The 22858-nt window shown below is 37.8% G+C and overlaps 1 protein-coding gene across 1 annotated transcript in view; it reads left to right on the plus strand.

The window, feature by feature from the left end:
- Usp32 (Ubiquitin specific protease 32) overlaps positions 1-22858 on the plus strand; it is an 837997-nt gene that overhangs the window by 362828 nt on the left and 452311 nt on the right. The window contains exon 16 of the mRNA XM_090368859.1: positions 18831-18966. Coding sequence (XP_090224985.1) covers positions 18831-18966 — 136 coding nt within the window. The remainder of the gene's footprint in view (positions 1-18830; positions 18967-22858) is intronic.

Here is a 22858-nt window from a genome sequence, read left to right on the forward strand (position 1 = left end):
TCACCCGAATATCAGTTCCATCAGCGTTTTAGACTCCCAGGTAGCAAGTACAGCTTGTCTGGCATATCTGAGAGAATGTCTGTGACAACCTCAAGGACCAATTCTGTGGGTTTTTACGTTATTATGGTGAAATGTGTCTCCTTCACTGAAATCTTCAGTCATATAAAAAATATATAAATAACGTAACATAAGTCCGAAGCTACCTAAGTCGGAGACACTGAAAAAAAAAAAAAAAAAATGTTCAGCAACTTACGTAAAAAGTATGCCGATAGATAAAAAATGAAAAAACTTACCACACACTACGCATGTGTCCAATATGATACTTCTGTTTATTTTTTACAATGTCGTGTATGGTTTGGTCACCAACATTATAATGGTTCTTTAGAGATTTAACGGATGTGCTGTTTTCAAATTTTTGAATAATTCCAAATTTTTTGTTTAAATGAAAACACAACGCTTGCGTTTGTCCATCATTTTCGCAATTTCTAAACAAAAATTTTTTTAAAATACTATAAAAAAAATTCCCATATCTCTGACATAAATAACGAAACAAAATTTGTCCTTTTGCAGTGCAGTGGAACACAACAATCAACACGGTGCACTAAAACAAACTAAACATTTGGTCTCTCTTTTTTTTTTTCTTTTTTTTTTTTTTTTTTTTGAGTGGCAGGGGTTGAAAGATAATATGCAAGATGATTTTTTTTTTTTTTTTTATATTATTAATTGGAATCTTGAAGTGTCTTGGTTAATCTGCTTCCCGGTTAATCCAATCCTGGTAAATCGAGAGTCTGCTATATATATAATATTGATAAAAATATAATGAAATTACTGAAAGTTTTAGCAAACATGAAAAGGTATTAAAAAATTAAACTGGGTTATGGATCCGGGGTACTACTAGTTATAGCAGAAAAACCGGCAACTATAATGAAATATAAACAAATGTATTATTATCAGTGTATTAGGTGGAGGTACTGAACTGTCGGGTGTAATTACCATGGAAAAATTGGTAACACATGCATGGTAAAAACAGATTTCCTGAAATAAACTTAAATTAAGGTATAACATAAAAATAAATGATAGTACTTAAAGCTGTCATTCCTAGGACTTTAACTACTCCGTCAATGGGGTCTGCAGCAAAAATCGTAGGAGCCATAGGCCGAGTTTGTTATGATGTATATGTTGGAAAAGTATGCATATGTATACATCATAGCTGACCCGACAGAGACTGAAAAGAAGAATTAAAATTAAAGAAAATATAAAAATAAATAAATAAAACTTAAAAAGCTAAAATAATGCCGATAGAATCCTGTAAAAAAAAAAAAAAAAAAAAAATGTATGAAATCCAAAAGAAGGCGAAATTAAAAAAAAAAAACTTGGTGTGCATGGACAGGAAAACGTTGAATTAGCCAGTTGAGTGCCATCGGAGACTAAAGAAAAAAAACAGAAAGTTCACTGTATGGTGTATTTATGTCAGTTGAAGTAACCCTGAGTGGGTGGTGGTGTTTGGGGGGGGGGAGTGTGAAATCGCCAAAGTGAACCATACCCGTGTGATGGGGAAGTAAGCTATTAAACAAATGAGGCAAAGTGCCAGCACAGGGAGAAACAAAACACTAACAAATTAGTGTGGAAAAGACACTAAACTTTGTGATAGTAGAGGAATAGCATCTCGATATTGCTTTCGGCCAGCCTAATCCGCACGAGAAATAAGTAGTAGTAATTAAGGACAGTAGAGAGTAATTGGAAGAGAGGGAAATACAGTTGTGCTTGGGCTGTCTGGGGTTGCAAAACCCATAACACAATCGGTCCTAGGACAGATGACTGGACAAATGCCTCATGTGTTTAAGTCAGTGTTAGTATTGTTATTGAAGAAAAGTAACGAGAAGGGAAATAAAAATAAAGTAGATAAAACAGGACAAAACAAAAACACAATACCCCATTGGTAGACAATCCGTGGGCACAAGCTTTCTGCATCGTGAGACACGACAGAGTCTACGGGGTGTAAAACTATACATTATGTACAGGCCTGAAAGTAAAATGAAGTCAGAACTGTAAATATAATTAAGTCAGATTGTATCCTTCCTGATAGTAGAATAATTAATAACAATATACCAGTTATTAATGGACTAAATTCTGATAACATCACACATGTACAAACTTTTGGCTTCAATAGTCTATTCACCAGTATAGACCTAACCAACTTAAAAATGGTACTGAATGAAATTTTCAACAACTACAAACATATTTTTGGTTGTAATTCAGTTTATTGGAACAATATCATTAATCTTTGCATTTCCAACAATTACATTTTTGATGTCAAATCTATATACTTACAAACCAAAGGTACCCCCATGGGTAGCCCTGCTAGCTGTGTCTTAGCTAACCTATATCTTTACTGGTCTGAGACCTCGCTACCCTGGCGTCTCCCTAGCCAGGTGGGAAGGAGCAGCAGTGCGTAGCACACGTTTCTTGATTAGACTGGGATTCGAGCCCGTCACCACCAAATACGGAGGATGCGGAAAGGTCAGGGAATGACTACCACATATCCCCGGAGCAATATGGCTTTAGTTGCTAATACTCCTAAAAACCAAATAACAAACAAAACAAACAAACCTCGCTACCCTCAGACATAAAGCTTTACAGATATATTGATGACTTGTTAGTATTCAGCTGCCCTACATTTAAACAGGACTTTGCTGGTATTTACCCTTCAGAGCTAACTCTGCAGAAAACTAATAATAATGACTTTTTAGCCACTTACTTAGACTTATAATAAACAATTATCCAATAATAAACATCAATTATAGATCACAGAATTAAAAAAATACCATACATACACCTTTTTATAATGAAATAAATATATAAATATAAAAAAAAAGTAAGTTTAAGTAACTTAAACCCAAATTATGTGGCACCCCTGGAATATTGTTGTGGCAACCTAAGGTGCCATGGCACCCCAGTTGAAAACCACTGGCCTAGAGTCTAAGGCAGTGCAACCAGTTGACATTGGTGGCCAGTGCACTGACTGAGTCAGTTTTGTGTAATAGGCACTGGGAAGAACACAGTGAGAGAGTAGTGGTATTCCCATTTCATGCAAGAAAGCCACAGGCTTTTGTTGCACTGGCCAAAAAAAAAAATAAGAAAATACAAATTATGCGCTTCCTTCCTCATTTAGGTAACTATCCAGTTGACCTTCAAATTTATTCAAGCTGTCAGCGTCAGATACCTGCAAAGGCAGCTTGTTCCAGCAATCAGTGGCTTGCTGGCTAAAAGAATTTCCTACAATCTAGTTTAAACTTCCTCTCTAATTTGAATTTTTGACCTCTATCTCTGGAATTCTTTATAACAGTGAAAATTCCGCCTTTGTTCATTTTACTAACCCTTCCAGAGCCTTCTAAATCTCAATCAATGATTGAAATTTAGAATTAGTTACCGATGGAGGTGCCTGGTTGCCAAGCTCAGCCCACATAATTGGAGTGTTTCTTCATACAGTTGCCCATTTGCTGATCTCACCATGTGAGTTGTCCATCTTTGGACCCTTTCAAGATACTCAGTCATTTTTTCAGATGAGGTCTCCATACTTGAACACAGTATTGCAAATGTGATCTTACAATTGCCTTATACGGTGGGATTATGACCTCCCTATCTCTACAGGATAAGGTTCAATACCTCGTCGATAGGATACCATGGACTTTCGTGGCTGTCTGATTACACTGCTCAGAAAACTTTGTCTGTCCCTGTCATAACTCCCACATCCCTTTCTTCCTCTACTGTTTTTAATTCAAACCCACCAAATGTATAATTTATTTTGGATTAACTATTCTCCAATTGTAAGACCTAGCATTTTGCCACATTAAAACATAGTCACCTTGAAGCGCTGCTTGGCACTGATCATTAACGACTCTACCAATCTTTATGTCCACTGTAAATTTTTACATCATACTTTCTATCCCTTCGTCAATGTCATTTATGAAAATCGGAAATAACAGTAGTCCAAGAACCAATCCATAGGGGACCCCCACTTCTAACCGTACATCAATCTGAAGAATATCCATTGATCACAACCCTCTGCTTTCTGCCCCGCAGCCACCCTGCAATCCGTCTTAGTGAATCTTTCCAGTAATTCCAACATGTTCCAGCTCATTCAGTAAACTCTCGTGAGGGACTGAGTCAAATGCTTTTCTAAAATCCAAATAAACTATGTTGAAATTGTTCTCTACATCCTGCTCAAGAGTAACTGTCAAAATAGCCTACTAAGTTAGTTAAATATGATTTTAACTAACTTAGTAGGCTATTTTGACATTAGCGACTCTACCAATCTTTGTCAACTGCAAATTTTTACATCATACTTTCTATCCCTTCCTCAACGTCATTTATGAAAATTGGAAATAACAGTAGTCCGAGAACCAATCCATAGGGGGACCCCCACTTCTAACCGTACACCAATCTGAAGAATATCCATTGATCACACAACCCTCTGCCTTCTGCCCTGCAGCCACCCTGCAAACCATCTTAGTGAATCTTTCCTGTAATTCCAACATGTTCCAGCTCATTCAGTAAACTCTCGTGAGGGACTGAGTCAAATGCTTTTCTAAAGTCTAAAGTTTATTTGGACTTTTCTAAAGTCCAAATAAACTATGTTGAAATTGTTCTCTACATCCTGCTCAAGAGCAACTGTGTCAAAATAGTCTACTAAGTTAGTTAAATATGATTTTCCCTTAACAGAACCATGTTGTGTGTCCTTCAGAATGCCATATACATTGAAATGTCTCTGAATTGCACTCTTGATCATTGCTTCTAAGATTTACCCCTACCACTGAAGTTAAGACTAAGCCTGTCTGTCACTGCACTCGTAGAATTGCCTTTATGTATTGGCAATATGTTGGCTCTTCTTTAATTCAAAGGAATCAAAATTTCTGGGTATATGCCTTCAAATCTGGGAGCCTTACTTACCTTTATGCTCAAGTTCTAATAAATGGTCATCTGTAATTTTGAAATCACTAGTTTCATATAGCTCAGCCTCTTTTCAGCATGAAGGGTGTTTCGTCAGCAAAGACAAATGCAAAGTACCTATTCAATTCATCAGCAACATCAGCTAGGTTATCTAAGACTTTCCCACAGCCAGTGCACAAGGGATTGATCTGATTCACTTTTTTTTTTTGTTGTTGTTGTATTGCCATACATGAAAAATACCTTGTGACTCTCTTAGCCAGTACTTTCTGATATGCAGCCTTGGCCTCCTTAACCTTATTTGTGGTACTGTTGTCTTGTACCTGTTGTAGGCTTCAGTACTTTTCATCTCTCTATAACTTTTCCATACTATCTTTTGTTGCTCTATATGACTGGGCAGCTCCACATTAATTCATTTCAGCATCCTCCTCCTCCTGCAATATTTTCTTAATGGTATGTATACATTCATGGTCTCTTTGATTTTTGCTTTAAAGGTATTTCATAATTCAGATTTATTCACTCTCATTCTGCAATCCCAATTAATAGATGCCATATAGTGCCTTAAACACTCAAAATCCCCCCTCTTCTGAAATTAAAACTTGTGCCTTTACCTTTAACTAAATGTAATTTATCTAATATTCATTAGATAACCTAAATGATTATCTAATGAACTAATGAGACTCGTAACAGAGAAAAATGCATGGGATGCATATAAATTATCAAGCGACTCAGAAGCTTATGGCAGATATAAGCTACTCTGTAATCAGGTCACAAAGGAGGTTAGGCAGGCGAAGGCAGATTACGAGAAATCCTTGGCAAAAGATGCTAAGAAAAACAGCAAGGATTTCTTTACTTATATGAACTGTAAAAGGAAGGGGATGAATCTGATTGGTCCACTTGACACCGATGGTTCGACTGTTGATGATCCTGCTCAGATAGCAAACAAACTGAATGAGTATTTTGCATTTACATTCACACATGAGGAATTATTAAGGTTTGAAAATGGCAGAAGGTTATCAAATTGTACTAGGATACTTAATGATTTTGTAATAACTGAGAGCAAAGTGGAGGAGAAATTGTTGAAGTTAAACGTAAGAAAAGCACCTGAGGTGGATGGGATCTATCCAGTTATATTAAAGGAGGCGGCAAAGCAACTAAGCAAACCCTTAGCCATAATTATGAGAGCATCCTTGGACTCGGGAGGTTCCCAGGGACTGGAGATGTGCAAATGTATCCCCAATTCACAAAGGGGGATCAAAGGGTGACACGAGTAATTACAGACCAGTTAGTTTAACTTCTGTTCCGAGTAAAATAATGGAGTCACTGGTTAAAGATGCATTGCAGGATCTTCTAGACAAGACTGCAGCAATAATTCAGATGCAGCATGGGTTTGTTAAGGGAAAGTCTTGTCTGACAAATTTGATAGGATATTATGATGTGGTTACAAAGGAACTGGATGCAAAATATAATTTTGATATCATATATTTGGTTTTCAGGAAAGCTTTTGACACTGTTGCGCCTAGAAGACTATTGTACAAATTGGAGCAGAATGGTATTAAGGGTAAGTTGCTACAATGGATAAAAGGATGGTTAAGTGGGAGAAGACAGAGAGTGGTAATCAATGGGTGCTGCTCTTCGTGGACTTAATGTTATTAGTGGAGTCCCACAGGGTTCGGTGTTAGGTCCACTGTTGTTTTGTATATTTATCAATGATATTGATGAAGGTATATCAGGCTTAATGTCGAAGTTTGCGGATGATACAAAGGTTGGCATGCTTGTTAATGACAGTAATGGCAGTGTGCTACTGCAACAGGATCTAGATAATTTGGGCAAATGGGCTAAGAAGTGGCAACTGAAGTTTAACCTTGACAAATGCAAAGTACTGCATATGGGTAGAAGTAACCCCAGAGAAACGTACCAACTGTGTGGTACTACACTTAAGGTGGTAGAAAATGAAAAAGATCTGGGAGTAATTGTGCAGTCAGATATGAAGTTTTCTGAGCAATGCAGACAGGCTGCCAGGTCAGGTCATGGGGTTTTGTCAATGATATATAGGAATTTTGCTAGCAGGGAGAAGGAGGTGATTGGCCCTCTGTATAAGGCAATGGTCAGGCCACGCCTTGAGTACTGCGTACAGGTCTGGAGGCCTCATTTTAGGAAGGATGTACAGTCGGTCCTCGTATAACACGTGTTTACATTACACGAATTCGATCATACACGATTTATAAATAGGGGAACGTTATCTTATATAACACGAACCGAATTCGCTTATACACGATTCGCCTTTGTGTTTACAAGAAATGGCAGTCGAACGCGGAATCACCCCAACTGAACGCAACACGATAGGAATGAAGAAGATTCTGAAAATGTATTTATGTGTTTTATATCAGTGAAGGGGAAACGCATTTCACCATAATAACGTAAAAACCAACACAATTCCAGTTATCGATATAATAGCAAATGCAATTAGATGGACTTTACTACCAGTTTATAACAGATTCCACTAGCAGAAACGCAACTGGAAATTGTTTTTATTGTTTTATAGTAGTAACCCTCAGAAATGTGCTTCGAGCAGCGAACTACACATTCAACACACGCTGGGTAAAATCTCGGCCTTTACGGTGTTGTTTATTCAGTTGCTACACGCGCGCAGCTTTGTTTATGTGTATCAAGCGTGCCTCCTCGTTTTGTAATTGTGCTTTATTCCCTAAAAATGAGTAAAATACTTAAAAGGTGTGAAAAGGAAGCGTTCTGGCTAAGACACTGCAGATTCAGAGAAAAAAAAAAAAGCAATATCGATAAACAGAGGCGGACTGGATCAAAAATTCTTAACCGGGAAAATTTATAGTGGCCTCATACTACGGTTTATGGCCAAAATCACACCGGCCTCCGGCCCACCGTGGTTTCCCCCGTAAGGCTTCTGTCCGCCTCTGTCGATAGAGAAAAAATATGAAATTGTGAAACGCTTTGAGCGAAATGAAAGGCCATGTGATATTGCACGTGCTATAGACCTAAATCAGGCAACGCCGAGAATTACAAAGAATGCAGAGAAAATAAAAACAACTTTCATAGCAGGAACAACTCAGTGTAATTAAAATCCATTAGATTAAGACACAAGAATTGGAAGAGATGGAACGGCTGTCATCTGTTTGGATAGAAAATCAAACAAAAAGCAAGTTTGCTTACGATAGAAGCAAAAGCATTAGCAATATTTTATTACGACTTACGTATTATAATTTATACTTACGTATTATAAAATACGTAAGTATTTTATTACGACTATTTTATTTAATATAATAAATTTTTTACGAATAAAATACGTATTTTATTCGTAAAAAATACTTTTTTAGTATTAAAAAATACTAAAAATACTTTATTATAATATTTTTAACGTATTTTAATCGTTATAAAATACGTTAAGTATTTTATAACGATTAAAATTACCTGATTATTTATTGTTTGGTAATGTTTTGGTTCCAAATGTGTGTGTTCAATCTTGGGTGGTCGGCACCTAACCCTACTTTTCCTATAGGGCCTGTTGTTTATATTGCACGATTTCGCATTGCACGACGGTTTCTAGGAACGCAACTATCGTGCTATACGAGGACAGACTGTAGATTTACTTGAGCATGTACCAAGAAGGGCAACAAGATTGGTGAGGGGAATGAAGGGATCATCTTACCAAGAGAGGCTTAAGTTCTGCAAATTGCAGTGGCTGGAGACTAGGCACCTGCGTGGTGATCTGATTGAGGTGTATCAGGCCTTGAATGGGTTTAGCACACTGAATTCTGATGGGATCCTTCCACTTGTTCAGATTACGAACTTAAGGGGGCATAAATTCAAATTAAGAAAAGACAGATGTAGAATAGATATGTGGAAATTTGCCTTTAGCCAGTGGGTGGTTAATTGCTGGAACAAACTTCCATCTGTCGTTGTGGAAGTTGACAGGTTAAATAAATTTATGGAGGAACTGGACAGGCATTTGAAGGGAATGGTGTGATTGATTTTTTTTTTTTTTTTTTTTGGCTGATGCTGCATAAGCTCATACACTTGCTTTCTTGCATCACATGCCACTACTACTACTGCATTTCCTTTCTTCATCTTCCAAGTGATGATTGTGTGATCACTACCTGACAATGGTTCCTGTACTTTAAGCCCTGTGTTGTCATATGATTTATGAGTAAAGATGGCGTCTAGTATTTTCTCTAACATGCTAGTGCAAATAATAATCATCTAGTTTATTTTAAAAAAATTTCCCCATTGTGAGTTTCCTTCCCACTTATCTACAGTATGGAGCAGATTGAAGACATCCATAATAAGATATTCACGCTGGCTTGCTCATTACATCTTCATATAGAGACTCTCATCCTACTTTTCACAGTCTTCTGGTCTATAGATTGCTCCCACTCTCATTATACCTTTGCTTCCAACTGTAGTTCGAATGTTGAAAAAGTAACCCACTTCTTTACTTGACAAATATTTTCTGCATATTTAGAGATTACACTGGTTGGCATCAATTTCCTCCCTGAAATAATTTCGACAGATTCTCATAGGAAATGTTCAAAAACTCAGATATGTGCTTAAAAAGTTCTCATCACCTTCAGTTTTCAAATATCATAGGTCAGTGACCGAAAACCAAGACCTGTAGTTGGCTTAATCATCGTTTTCATCTATTTTATCTATTTAATTTTTTTTATTATTTCTTTTCTAGAACATTCAGGAGCTTTCTACAAAATTCGAGAGTATTCCAGAATGTTCTAGAATTTTGCTACATACCTTCTCTTACCAAGATCTTGAAAACCTGCTAATACAGTTACCTTCACTTGTCTCTCTCTTGGGGGATTTCAATAGCCGCCACCCCCTATGGGGATTGACTAAATTAGATAGACATGGCCAACAAATTGAAACCTTTCTGAATAAAGCAAAACCTTACTGTTCTTAATACTGGTCCACCCACTGACAAACTTCTGCAATCGATCTCTTGATATGCTCCCTGATTCTGTTTCCAATCATGGAATGGTTTGTTATGAACAATCCCATGGGCAGTGATCATTTTCCAATTATTTGTGATCTACTCACTGCACAACCACCATTAGCTCAACCCTATAGAACCCCATAGAATTTAAAGCATGGAAAATATAAAGTCCCCTCAAGCCAACTTGTCAAGTTTCAGTCAGCTGTCACCCTGGATGGGCAGTTTGTACAAACACAGTTGATAGATAAAGCCACAGATTATATCACTTTACACTACTATCTGCAGCTAAATGTTCAATTCCATTGTCGAATCCCCAGTCCCGATGGCACCTTAACTATTGGTGGAATGAAGACTGTACAAAAGCAAAGAAGTTAAAAAATAAAGCATGGAATTTATATCGTAGATCCCCAACAACAGCTAATCTTATCAACTACAAGAAGCTAAGGGCAAAAGCACATCTCATTCAAAGGCAAGCCAAGAAAAGTTCTTGGATTCGGTTTGCATCTACCATAAATAGAAACACTAACTCCAGGTTAATATGGAATAAAATTAGGCAGATTTCCAGAAAATTTCCAACCACCCTTTCACCAATTCTTTTGTGGAATGGGCAAGAACTCTGCTCCTGAGAGCATAGCAAATGCCTTGGGTAAAACTTTTGCCCAAGTTTCAGCGGCATCAACTTATTCTCTGGATTTCCAGAAAATAAAGACCAAGACTGAACAGTGAGGCATCAACTTTCGAATCTGTTTTCCTTCCGTATAATCAGCCTCTTCAATCTTCTACACTCCATTAAAACAACACGCAACAGTGCCACTTGGCCAGATGGAATATGTTATGTGTTACAAAACCTTGGTGACAAAAATTTACAAATACTGCTGGTCTGCTATAACTGAATATTTCTGGAAAACATTTATCCCAGCTCTTGGCCCTAAGTGCCAAGCATTTTTCTCTGTTCGATTTATAGAGTGCTCTTTCTGATCAATATAGTTTTATTTCTTTTCCTGTGTGATTTTCTCCTCTTTTGTTCATCAAGTGGTTCTTTGCTTGCAAAGTCAGAAGTAAGAACCCAGAAAGGTAATCCACCTTTCTTTTCCTAGTCTTTATATCAAATACTAACCAATCTACTAACTTCAATATCCACTTGGTCACTGGTGGCACAGCTCCTGCCTTCATGTGGCGGGGCCGGTAACCTGGGGGAAAATCCATCTCTCGGGGCTAAAAGGAGCAAATTTCCATGCTTAGAGCCCAAGAGCTCTCAACACGACAAAGGTACCGACCATACTTTTCTCTTTCAAAGAAACTTAAAAAGGACACTAGAAAGCAGGAATCTCCAGCTTTTCTCATAATACACGCTTTATCATCCCAGCCTGTGAGCAATCTCTCCCCTTTCATCATCCAGAGATGCCTATAAAATGCTGCAGGTTCACCAAAAATGGTTAAATGTCTCCAATCAGGAGATTTGCTAATAGAGCCATCTCACTCAAGACATTGAGTTACTACTACAACTTACTTCTTTAAGTGGAATACCGATTCAGGTTATCCCACACAACACACTGAATTCTTCCAGGGGAGTGATCTCTGAATGGGATCTATTAAACTTCAAATTGAGGAAAAAATTGTCCAGGAGCTAAAAGATTAAAATGAGTCTCATGCAAAACGAATCATGATCAGAAAAGACAGCAACTTAACTTCCACGTGAAACATAATCTTAACATTCAGTACTCCAAATCTACCCTGGTTCTGTTAAAGTAGGTTACTTGAATTGTCGCATTAGGCCATATATCCCAAATTCTGGTTAGATGTTATAAATGTCAAAAGTTCAACCATTCTCAGACAGCATGCCATGGAGATGGCATGCTGTCTGAGATAACAGACCAAATTCTAACAGCTGCAACTGCTGCCATTCCATAATACCAGGTGAGGAAAAGATGAAAATTAAATTATTGGTGAAATAAAGAGTGCAACACTGCAAAAAAAAAGGGGAGGGGGTAAGCATGGAATCAATTCCACAAACATCCAACCACTTCCAATCTTATTAATTATAAGCGACTTAAAGCAAGAGCCTGTTATATCAGACAGAAAGCAAAAAAAGGATCTTGTATTAAATTTGCTTCCTCAGTTAATAAAAATACAGACATCAGACTGATCTGGAATAAGATAAAATTGCTAAATGGCAAAATTCTTCCAATGTCTGCTCCACTAATTAACTTGAATGGACAGGAACTCTTTATCCCTGCATAAATTGCAAATGCACTAGGATCTGTATTTTCTCAGTTGCCCTCCTCAACTGCTTATGACCAATCATTTCAAAAAATTAAAGATGTAACTGAAAAATCCAAACTGAATTTCACTGACAGATGTGCATTAACATATAATCAACCATTCACCATGGTTGAACTGCAGCATGCTCTTACTAACACAAGGAACAGTGCCGCTGGCCCTGATGGGATATTTTATATAATGCTCAAAAATTTAGATCCAAAGTCACACTCATCACTGCTGATCTTCAATCGGATCTTCACTGAACATACATTCCCAAGCTCCTGGCATCATTCCTATGTTCTGGCTATCCCAAAACCTGGTAAAGACTATTCTGTTCCTCGTATAACTACAGACCAATTTCACTTATCAGCTGTCGGTGCCTCCGTAGTCAGGTGGGAAGGAGCAGCAGTGCATAGCACACGCTTCTTGATTAGACCTGGGTTCGAGCCCATCACCACCAAATACGGAGGATGTGGAAAGGTCAGGGAATGACTACCGCATATTCACGGAGCAATATGGCCTTAGTTGCTAATGCTCCTAAAAACCAAATAACAAACAAACACCTACCAGCTGTCTGAGCAAAACTCTCGAAAAAATGATTCATTGCCATCTGACTTGGTATCTTGAGTCCCGAAATTTAATTAATAACAATCAATTTGGATTCAGAAAAAAATCGATCATCATTGGACCTTATGATTAAAGCTGAAGCAAACATGAGAAATGCATTCATCAGAAAGGAGCATCTTGTTAGGGTCTGTCTGGATATTGAGAAAGCCTTTGACACCACATGGTGTTTTGGCATTTTAAAGGATCTACATTCTCTTGGCCTGAGAGGAAAACGACCTTTCTGATCAAACTGCTAAAAATCCATCAACTTTTGATTTAACCTCATTCTCGTTCCAACCTCTGACTACAGTCACATCATACAAACAGCATGTCTCACGCAGTGGAAAGAGCTATGGCACATCCAAAACAATAATAAACTCTACCATTTGAAACACAATCCAAAGCTTTGGCACTCTAGCAACAAAACAGGGTGAAGAGAAGAAGTGGTACTTGCACTGGCACGAATCAGATATACATATCTGACTCGCCTCCATTTACTCACAGGCAACCCCAGAGCAACGTATCAACTCTGTGGTATTACACTGACAGTGGTAGAGAATGAAAGGGACCTGGGGGTGGTTGTGCAGGCAGATATGAAGTTCTCTGAGCAGTGCAGACGGGCTGCAAGAGTAGCTCATGGTGTATTGTCAATGATATATAGGAATTTTTCTAGCAGGGATAAGGAGGTGATTATTCCCTTGTATAAGGCAATGGTCAGGACACACCTAGAGTACTGTATACAGGCCTGGAGGCCTCATTTCAAGAAGGATGTAGAGCTGCTGGAACGAGTACAGAGAAGGGCAACAAGATTAGTGAATGGAACAAAGGGGTGCTCTTACGAAGAAAGGCTTAAGATTTGCAAATTACAGTGTCTGGAGACTAGGCACCAGCGAGGTGCTCTGATAGAGGTGTATAAAGCATTGAATGGTTTGAGCATGCTCAATGCTGATGGGATTCTTCCTCTCGCTAAGAATAATCACCTGAGAGGGCATAAATTCAAATTGAGGAAAGACAGATGTAGGATAGACGTGCGGAAATTTGCCTTTAGCCAGCGAGTGGTTGGTTGGTGGAACAGACTTCCATCCCTTGTCGTGGAAGTTGATAGCCTAAATAAGTTTAAGGCTCAGCTGGACAGGTATTTTGAACGAACAGAGGGGTGAAGTGGGAGTGGTTTTTTTTTTTTTTTTTTTGGCTGATGCTGCATAAGCTTGCTTTCTTGCATCAAATGCCTCTGCTAATGCTAATGCTAAAGATCCTTCCTCAGTGTCCATACTGTTCAGCATATTTAACAGTAAAACATATTCTGACTGACTGCCCTCACTATCACCAGGACAGATCATCCATCCTGTTTTCCCTGAGAAATCTACTAGAACCAATGACATCACAATATATTATTGGTGATGATGCAAACATCGAGTTTTTCACTTATCTGAAAAAAATTGGACTAGATGATAAATTCTAAAATATCTCTCTCTAAACAAAATCAAGTGGTTATGCTTAAATTTTGTTTTTAGCATTTTCCTGTGAATAGGCACATTATAGCCACAACATCTTATGCGCCATTAAAATGCCATAACACACACACACACACACACACACACACACACACACACACACACACACACACCATTGACCTATGCAGTTCACATGAAGGAAATGTACAAGAATACTACTGGGTTAAAAAAATGGCCAGACCATTCAGAAACTACACCAGGCCAGAAAAATATAGAACATCCTCCTTTGGTGGATAAGTCAAAAATCTATTTATTTCCATTTCACATCAAGCTAGATTTGATAAAAATATTTGCGAAAGCAATGGACAAAAAAGAAAGATTTTCCTGTTTGAGGCAAAAATTTCCTCGAATCAGTGAGTCCAAGATAAAAGAGAATTTTTGTGGATCCTCAAATCAAACTGCTATTCCAAGATGAGAAATTCATTAAAAAATTAAATGCAGTATAAATAAGAGCCTGGAAGGCATTTGAAAATGTATGCCAGAACTTTTTAGGCAATGAGAAATCACAAAATTGCTCTGAAATAGTGAATGAGCTAATTTTAGTATATAGAAAGTTGGGATTTAACATGTTAAAGCTTCATTTCCTACATTCCTATTTAAAAATTTTTCCTGAAAACTTGGGGGCAATCTCTGATGAACACTGTGAAATGGAAAAAAAGATACCAGGGAAAATAGTCTAAATTAAATATCTTGGCAGACTACTGTTGGATCATATCGGTGACACCAATGGATCATTGTAAAAGGCAAAAAACAATTTTTTTTTTATCAGATAAATGTTTTTGCAAATAGAATAAGGTTAATAAACCCATTGTTCAATATTTAGTACTGTATGTAACATTTTCTTAAAATATATGAAATATTTTTTACTATAAACTTAGTTTTTGACTTTAATTCCTTCCTTAAAATTGGTGGGTGGTACAGCAATATGGTTGTGATAATTGAATTCAGTTCAGCAATGTCAAATCTTCAAGGATCACCCTGAATTTTAATGGAGCGAAAAATGTTGGGGTTTTTTTTTGTTTTTTTGTGCCAACGAGTGTTATTTTTGCAACATACTACTAACAAAATATTTGAGAATCAGCTTGCTCTGTTTAGCAAATCAGTTGGCAAACACTGAAAATTGAATAATGAAATAGAATGAGAGAAGTTATAATAACATCTAGAACAGAGAAAATGAAAAATGGCAGGTATCTGCATCAATCAGATTAGCTATTTATTTATTTTATGAATACTGCTGAGAGAATGGGAAGTGCACCTGAATTAGATCTTGTTGGACCAAGTGAATTTTATAAAATACACACTGGCCACTTTCTTTGGTACACTTAAAGAGATGGAGTGCTCCTTCAGTAAGAGCATCCTGTCCATACCATGTAGTATAAATCAGGTGGGTAAATTTATTTATAAGGGATACTCTGTAGTGCAGTCCAGTGCAGGAATGTGCAAGGCAAAAGATTTAAGTAACTTTGAATATGGTATGGTAGTCAGCGCTAGATGCTCTGTTGTGATTTTTGCATACAGCTGCCTCAGATGTATTGAGATTTGACAAGACTTGAGCAGCATAACAGAAAGGCTATAGTCATTCAAATTACAACTCAGTGTAACATTTGGTAACAAAAAAGGCATTTTAGGATGACTACTCGTACCTTGTCACAGGTGGAGTATGGCATCGACAACTGATCTGGGGCCCCGGGTGCCAAGCTTATTTCGAGGCCAAGCGATATTCTTGCGATTCATAAAGTTCTATTGATAAGTGACTGAAATTATATTTTAAGTTCACATTTCTTTCAACAGTCTTAATTTAAAAACAGTTCTATACTTGAAAAGTAACAAGTAGAACATAGAAAGGAGATACACCTTTCTTTACATTTTCCTCTATTTATATTTACTAATTAACTAACACTTTAACCACTTGGCCTCCGAGTGGCACTGCTCCTGCCTCCCCATGGCAGGGCCGGTAACCTGGGGGAAAAGTTACCCTCCAGGACGAAAAGGAGTAACGATGGATAAAAATTACTATCCACCAAACAAAAATTACTATCCACCAAGGCCAGACAAACCAAATGATGATGACCTGAACCAACCAAAAGGGCTCCGAAGAGAAGTGCAGTGCAATGAGATGCCAAACTTTCTTGTAATACATTCACTCTCCAACCAGCCTGTCAGCAAATTATCACCATTTGTCATCCAAAGATTTTTGGAATCCATTGCTGGAACACCGAAAATGGTTAAACGACTGCAATCTGGAGACCTCCTAATCGAAACAGCCTCCTCAAAACATTCAGAGTGGCTGCTTAAAACAACAATTTTGCTGCACTACCGGTATCTATCACTCCCCACAATACGTTAAATTCGTCAAAAGGTGTCATCACAGAGTGGGACCTGATTACAGTATCTAAAGATGTTGTTGTTTGGTTTTTAGGAGCATTAGCAACTAAGGTCATATTGCTCCGAGTATCTGAAGAGGAATTAGTGCAGGAACTGGGCAATCAAAAAGTAATTAGTGCAAAATGTATAAAGACCAAAAAAGATGGAAATCTTGTTCCAACCCGATCCATAATTTTAACATTCAGCACCCCAGATTTACCATCCTCAGTAAAAGCTGGCTATTTAAACTGCCAAATATGGCCTTATATACCTAATCTCCTACGTTGCTTTAAATGCCAAAAATATGGACACTTGCAACAAGCATGTAGAGGTGATGCCATTTGTCCAATTTGTGGTTCCAAGGAGCATACACAAGCAGAGTGTTCAGCCCCAAGTCCCATTTGCCCCAACTGCAAATAAAGTCACCCAGCCTTTTCCAAATCTTGTGAAATGTGGAAAGCAGGGAAGAAAATCCCAAAATGTAAAATAGAGCACAAAGTTAGGTACCCTGAGGCACGCAGACAGGTTATGTCGACCATGCCCAGTCGTTCATATGCATCTCACACTCGAAGCTTTAATTCAACAGCAGCTCAAACAGATGTTTCAATACCTCCCAGCACATCTCTAGCTAACTGGGTTAAAAACACATTATCAAACTCTGTAAAAGACACACATCAAATTAAAATCAGTGAATCGACCAACACTCCAATTAGTATCCCAATTGAGACTCGGACAGTCCCGCATGACAAAGAAAAACTAAAAACTACTAAAAACAAAAATAAACCTGAATCATCCACCAGTAGTATGGAAATAGATGTAATCCCAGATCATGAAGAACCATTACTAGAACTTCACGCAAACGACACTATGGATACCGGACGCCCTACCTTCCCAAAAAAAGACCGAAAAAAAAAAAAAAAAAAAAAAAAAATCCTCAAACAAAAAAAATAGTCAGATGAAGCATCCTCAACTAAACCAAAATGAACCACAGCATCTTACAATGGAATTGCAGAGGCTTTCGTTCCAACACAAACAATATTCAATACCTAATTAACCATCATTCTACGGTTGCCTTTTGTTTACAGGAAACTTACCTAACCACACAAATTTCTCCTTCGATAAAGAACTATTGCATTTATCGAAGAGATCGAAATACTGCTAATGCTGCCCATGGTGGTGTGGCAATCCTAGTAAATTCAAAGATCCCAACTAAACATATATCCCACTCCAAACTGAAATAGAAGCTGTTGCTGTTCATATAACTCTGCATGGTGCAATAACACTAGTCTCAATCTACCTACCACCAAACTGTACTTACTCTTTAAAAGATCTTGAAGACCTCTTTATACAGATATCTCCACCTCTCTGTATATTAGGGGACTTTAACGGGCACCACCCATTATGGGGCTCTCCTAAATTGGATAGACGAGGCTGACTAATTGAAAGTTTTTTGGATGCACTAAATCTCACTATACTCAATACAGGTGCACCGACACACGTACAGCTCCCAGCAGGACATGCCTCAGCAATAGATCTCCCAATTTGTTCACCAGTACTAGTCCCAACCATAGAGTGGTATGTAATAAACAATCCCATGGGCAGTGACCACTTCCCAATAGTATGCAACTTTCTGAAAGCAAAGACTTCTTCAATTCAACCCTGCAGAAAGTGGAAATTTGTCCGAGCAGACTGGGCAAAATTTCAGTCATCAATTAACCTTGATGAGGAAAAAATCTGCCTCCAGCATATTGATAATGTGACAGATTACATCACATCACATCTTCTAAATGTGGCTAAAGACACGATACCACTATCAGATCCGCCGGACCGAAAGCATTATAATTACTGGTGGAATGACAAATGCACCACAGCAAAGAGAACAAAAAATAAAGATTGGAATTTGTTTCGGCAGTGCCCGAGCACAGTCAATCTCATTAATTATAAGAAATTAAGGGCAAAAGCACGCTTCATACAAAAGCAAGCAAAGAAAGAATCCTGGACCCATTTTGCATTTCAGAGTTGATTGCTTATTATTGAATCCCCCACACACACACACGCCCCCCTAAGCATTATTAAAGAGTTCAGTTCTTCATATTCCATTATGCATTATATTTTATAATAGATTTGTTAAGTAAATTTAAGATTTTGTTAAATATTTTCAGGTAATCATGCCTTACAATAGTGACAGACCAGAATTAGAACTCTATCCCATCACACTGAAACTTTACAGGCATCAGGTAAATACTTCTCGGCAGCCTGTCAGTACTTGGTCAGGAGTTACAGGGAATATTGCATATGGTAAGTGTTTAAGATTTCTGAATACTAAATACCTGCACAGTTATTTTTTTAATTTTACACATGATTGATGAAAGCTCTCATTGGACAGTTGTTGCACACCAGTTTATTTTTATGGCTAGATTAAAGTAAGAGTGAACAGACTCTAGCATTGATTACTTCCCTTCCCCCACCAGTTACAACACAGTGCCAGAAATAATATACATCCTTGTTAGCTCAAAAAAGTGTGTTAAACGATTAGGCATGTGTGCATTATTTGCCACTTTATATATTGTTTTGTTGGGTGGGTGGATGGACAAGAATAAAGCAGTTTTAAATAAAGGAGATTGTTCCATAATAGAGTAGAACTTCAGTTGGTCAGGGTACAGGACTGAGACCATGACTGATAATAGAATATCTCTCTATACCTTAAAAAAGTTTTCCTCCTAGTGATATTTATTTGAGCCAATGGGAGGGAGAAGAGGGCGAGGCAATTACATCACTACAAATGCAATTAATTATTGACAACTGCCTCCATAAAGTTCACCTCGTGCACATGCATCATTTGATGTTCAATTGTAATGTTTTTTGTACATCAATGAATATTGTATATTTGTAAAATAGGACCTGAATCAAAAAAGCCTTTTCCTAAGTGACTTATGTAAATGCAGGTAAATAATTACATTGTGATAATTATTTGAATTTGAGAATGCCGCACTACAAATGCACAGGTAAATGATTACATAGGTCATTTCCTGATTAGATATCAATCATAGTGATATGGTGATTTTTGCCTTGCGGCATTGGGATCTCCATCGACTCCACATTTTTACTCTGTGTAGAATACAATACTCTGCTTAAGGTCAGGGTGTGTGTTTTGTGAAGTATTGGTGTGGATTGTGCTGTTCCTCTGGCCACTTAGCCTGGGGGGCCTGAGGAGAGCCATTAACACCCCTCATTTTCCATCACTACCCCAGGAAGGCTGGCCAGGACACATTAGGAGAGAAGAAAGCTCTGTTTTTTGGACGAACCCTGGGGTAGCCTAAGCATCCAAGAAGATCCCAAAAAAATTTTTTATTGGAAAGGAGATAATAGGGAGACAGGAAGAGGGTAGAATGAAAGTGGTAGAGAACAGAGGGGGCAGTAGTTGAGGCACCCACCTGATTTGAAAGGGGAAACAGTAAGGGGACCCCTGGTTCAGGATGTCCATCCTGGTCCAGTGGGTGGCACTTTGACAACATAGTTTCAGCTCCACAGTGACTAATTATATTTGTTGTTCCATCAGCAGCAGTTTTTTCTTTTTCTTCAGTTACAGAATCATCTGAAATTTTCATCACTCTTTGCACAATTTCATTGTAATCTAAAATTTCGCATCCAACGTCCATTTTGTCCATATCCAGCTAATCATTTACTTCCTCCATCGAAACATTTTTAAAACCAGGAACATTCGAACATACTGCAAAATTTCTGTTTCTTTTGGAATGGTTTCTGTATCAGTTGAATATATTTCTGGTCACAACTTATTCCAGCTTGTTTGTATTGTTTGAACTGGAACATCATTCCAGGCATCAGCAACATTGAAAATTGTGTCTTTTATGGTGTAGCTTTTCCAAAACTCTATCACGTCTATGATAACGACGTTTCATACTCTAAATCACTCCTTGGTCCATCGGTTGAGTGAGAGATGTCGTTTTTGCTGGCAGAAAGTGGCATAATATTTTGCCATCATTACTTTTTAAATCACATATGTGTATGGAATGAGTAGGCACTTTGTCCATCAGTTGCATTGCATGTTGTGGTAAACCTTTTGATGCCAAATGTGATCTTACACATGGTACAAATATTTTATGAAACCAATCATGAATTATATCTTGGCTCATCCATGCATTGTTTCATGAGAAATATTTAACTGGCTAAGTATTTAAATTAATATTTTTAAATGATCTAGGCTTTTTTGGTTTTCCTATAACACCCAAAGGCAATTTATGAGTACTGCTGGCATCAGCACATACCATTATAGTGATGGGATCTTTTTGCATCTTATATCCCAGTGGCTTTTGAGATGGTGCCTTCCATTTAAGGCCAGTCTAATCGCAGTTGTATATGTGGTATTTAACCAAACTTTGATCAGCTATTTCTGTCTATAGTTTTTCACGATAAACAGAAATTGCTACGCTATCTGCACTTAGCTTCTCACCCTGGATTGATAACTGTCGAATACCATGGCGAAACTTAAATTTGTCCAGCCATCTGATGCTTGCATTGAATGAAGGGTCTAAATTTAAATCTCTATTAAACAGCAGTTTATCCAAAAAAAAAAAAAATAATAATAAAAATTTATGTGGGCAACGTTCAACAGCACAGTACCCGCTAGATAGGAATGACACCCAATTTATATAGGCCACGGGTGCCAAGCATTCCGTGGCCAAGCAGTTATAGTCCGTTTCATAAAGCGATCTTTTCAAAGAGCTTTTGCCCTATAGAGATTCTTTTTTGTTCTGATTACTGTTTTCCTCATTTTCTACTCTAGTAGCTCTTTGACACTACAGGAAGTAGGCAAAGGCGCAGAAAGGAAAGACACCTTTCTGTTTCGTTTTCATTTCTCTCACTAACATTGAAAGCTTTTTAGAGGCACTAAATCTCGTCTTACTCAATACTGGCATGCACACTCACATTCAGCTTCCAACTGCACAAACCTCAGCAATAGATCTCTCCATTTATTCTCCAGTACTGGTGCCGACCATAGTGTTGTTAATGATCCTATGGGCAGTGATCACTTCCCAATTGTATGCAACATATTAATAGCACAGACTCCTCTAACTCAACCTCGCAGGAAATGGAAGTTGTCCGAGCAAACTGGGCAAAATTCCAGTCATCAGTATCCTTTAAGAGGAAAAATCCTTCTCTAGACTATTGATGATGTGATAGATTACATCACATCGCATCTCCTAAATGTGGCCAAAGACACAATACCACTATCAAATCCTCCTGGCCTAAAACATTATAATTATTGGTGGAATGAAGAATGCACAATAGTAAAAAATAAAGCCTGGAATTTGTATCAACAATATCCAACCACAACCAATCTGATAAATTATAAAAAATTAAGGACAAAAGCACATTTCATACAAAGGCAAGCCAAGAAAGAATCATGGACCTGCTTTGCATCCAGCATCAACAGAAACACTGACAGCAAAATAATTTGGAAAAAAATTAGACATCTATCTGGTAAGTTTCCAACCATACCATCTCCAATCCTCTCCTGGAATGGGTGAGATCTATTAAGTCCCTTGGATATAGCAAATGCTTTGGGAAGTACCTTTGCTGAAATATCACAGCATCTGCTTATACTACATCTTTCCAGTGAATTAAAAACAGTAAAGAACAGCATACTATTAATTTCCAAACTACTTGCAGTGTACCGTATAACAAACCGCTGCAATATTCTGAACTTTTACATGCCATTAAAACAGCCCACGGTGGCGCTGCCGGACCAGATGGGCATCTATTATGTCATGCTGCAACACCTTGATGAAAGCTTTGCGCCTCCTGCTCTTTTATAACCGCATTTTTTTATAAAATATTTATCCAGCTTCTTGGCATCATTCTATTGTTTTGGCATTCCTAAAGCCTAGAAAAGATCCATCATGGACCCGCTTTGCGTCCATGATGGATCCCCATAGCTATAGACCAATATCTCTCTCAAGCTGCCTCAGAAAAATACTTGAAAAAGTTGTCCACAGTAGACTTGTCTGGATCATTGAGTCAGAACATCTAATGAGCCATAGTCAACATGGCTTTCGAAAAAACAGGTCATGCTTGGAGATCATGGTCAAGGCTGAATTTTTCATTCGGAATGCCTTCGTTAAGCATGAGCATCTAGTATTGGTTTCAATCAATATAGAGAAGGCATTTG

The sequence above is a fragment of the Mastigoproctus giganteus genome, chromosome 1 (assembly GCF_048544385.1).
Source record: "Mastigoproctus giganteus isolate SK-2022 chromosome 1, ASM4854438v1, whole genome shotgun sequence".
Classification (NCBI taxonomy): Eukaryota; Metazoa; Arthropoda; class Arachnida; order Uropygi; family Thelyphonidae; genus Mastigoproctus; species Mastigoproctus giganteus.